The sequence below is a fragment of the Agrilus planipennis genome, unplaced genomic scaffold, assembly GCF_000699045.2.
Source record: "Agrilus planipennis isolate EAB-ADULT unplaced genomic scaffold, Apla_2.0 scaffold807, whole genome shotgun sequence".
Classification (NCBI taxonomy): Eukaryota; Metazoa; Arthropoda; class Insecta; order Coleoptera; family Buprestidae; genus Agrilus; species Agrilus planipennis.
In genome coordinates, this window is record NW_020439508.1 from 9,648 (window position 1) to 12,000 (window position 2,353).

The 2,353-nt window shown below is 36.5% G+C and overlaps 1 protein-coding gene across 1 annotated transcript; it reads right to left on the reverse strand.

Annotated features, from left to right (window-relative positions):
* Window positions 1–286: 286 nt before the first annotated feature.
* Window positions 287–2,235, reverse strand: LOC112905892 (protein yellow-like; the record flags this gene model as incomplete). Its single annotated transcript, XM_025979225.1, has 3 exons — window positions 287–573; window positions 1,785–2,016; window positions 2,140–2,235. Coding segments are annotated over 3 exons (600 nt in total), but the record flags the coding sequence as incomplete, so codon positions are not given.
* Window positions 2,236–2,353: the final 118 nt, after the last annotated feature.

The following is a 2,353-nucleotide window of genomic DNA, read 5'->3' on the forward strand; positions in this document are numbered from 1 at the left end:
AATTTACAACCGAGCTCCTGTGCCGAAGCGGTCAACACCGCGCACTATTTGCGCAATCGCAGTCCGACTATCAGCCTAAATGATAAAACACCCTACGAAGCATGGTATAGTAACCCGCCGAATGTGTTTCACTTGGGGATATTTGGTTGCAAGGTGCATTATCTCGACTCGACTGTCGAAAAGAACAAGTTCAGATCCCCTACAAAGGAAGGTATATTGGTAGGATATTCAGAGACTTCGAAAAGCTACAGGATTTGGAGCCTGATCGAGGAAAGAGTTCAGATTTCCCATGACGCTAAATTCATGGATATGAATACACATGATTCCAAATTCGAAATAAAGAACCATGAACCCAACGTAGTTGAACATTGTATATCGAAAAACTTACATGGAATATTTCTGGGGATGATTGGGGATTACTCTCAAACCTGGTACGATTTCTGAGATCTGACGTGTAAACAAAGTTCTCAGTGATACTGGACATGGCGTGATAGAAAAGTATTCTGTCACTTCCGGGTTTGTAAGGTGAAAGATCCATGCCCAATATTCCATCCAATAAGTCGAAGCTAATTCCTGAAAAAATGTTTATAAATTACTGTTCCCATTTTATATAAGAGTGTATTTTTTATTCATAGTAAACAAGGTAAGAAGGTTAATAAAGTCTAAAAGAATAGTCACGTAAATTCAAAGATAAAAACTAGTTATCTTTTATCGTTTGGGTTTGATGGGATACAGGCAGAAATTTTAAAACATATAGGACAAGAGGTTAGAGATCGCATGTTTAAGCTGGTTAGTCACATTTACGAGATGACGAAAATTACAAAGGATTATTATAAACGGAAGGTGGCAATAACCATATCTAAAAAGAGAGGTGCAGATACCATGCAAGACATTTAGAACAATTACTTTAACTTCCCATGCATCAAAAATCTTAACTAGAATTGTATAAAGGAGGATGGAAAAACGAGCGGAAGAACTATTAGGGGAAGATCAATTTGGGTTTAGAAGAAATAGAGGAACGCGGGAGGTCATTCCAGCTTTACGGATAGTAAACGAGAAAACGACAGAGAAAGGAATTGTATTGAATAGGATTTGTAGATTTAGAAAAAGCTTTTGACACTGTTAATTGGGACAAGATGTTAAATATACTTAAAATGTAGGAATGAGTTACAAAGATAGAAGAGTGATACTTAGATTGTATAAAAAGCAACAAGCAGTTATAGAGATGTGGTTGCAACGTGGAGAAGTATATATTAGGAAGGGAGTCAGACAATGATGCACACTGTCATCACTACTTTTTAATCTATACATCGAAGACGCGATCAATATCATCAAAGACAGTACAATTGTAGGGATAGATAAAGAGGGGCAAAAGATTAGTATGCTTAAATTTGCAGATGATATAGCAGTATAAGGATCTAGCAAGGAGGAGTTAGAGATAGCTTTAAATAAAATGGAAGCGGTACCTACAAAACAGTATTGTACGTAAATAAATAAAAATGAAACAAAAATACTGATATGCAAGGGAAGAAACAGTAGAGAAAGTGCGAATATAAAGATGGGAGATGAAAAATTAGGAGAGTCGAGTGGCCTTCAATAAAAAAAGTTTCAAAGTGAGTGGCTACTTTAATAATGTGAGACCAGAGTACATGCATACTCAATTCACGCTTACCTAGATGTTTCTTTTGTAAATGTGTTTTATCAACCTCTCTATTAAATGTAATTTTCAAAATTGTTTTAAGTTTGTTCTTGACTACTGAAAATGTGGTGTGTAAACTTCTTACCATGAATATCATAAGTTCCAAAGTTAGGATCAGCGTACATTGTTTCGTCAGTTGCTCTCCATGAGACTCCCAACGTTGGGTTGTAGACAATGATGGAAAATGCTAGAGCATCTGCGACATACACCATGGTGTCGTTGCATTCTTCATCTCGCACATCTACAATCGGAGTTACGAAAAGTGATCTGTACTCGTATTGACTAGAGGGTATTTCGTATCTATATAGCAATGTATCCTAAAAATAAATAATATTTTTGTCATAATTAAGACAATACCATTTTGTTGTTCCAATATATCAAGATTGATATACTTGATAATAAGCTACTTCGGTGCAAACTGAATCACTTGGTATACTTACTGTTTCCAAGTCAAATGCTAATATTTGCGGGGGACAAATCTGCCCGTTGTTTCTATCTCCTGAATCAAGTAACCATAGCCTGCCGCATTCGTCAATCTAAAACAATATGATAATATCAGCTCGACAGCGACTGGAAATATAATCTACGTTCACGTGGTCAACGCAGCACTACCACTGAGGATATCAGCCTCAATAGCTGACGAAACGTCTGGAC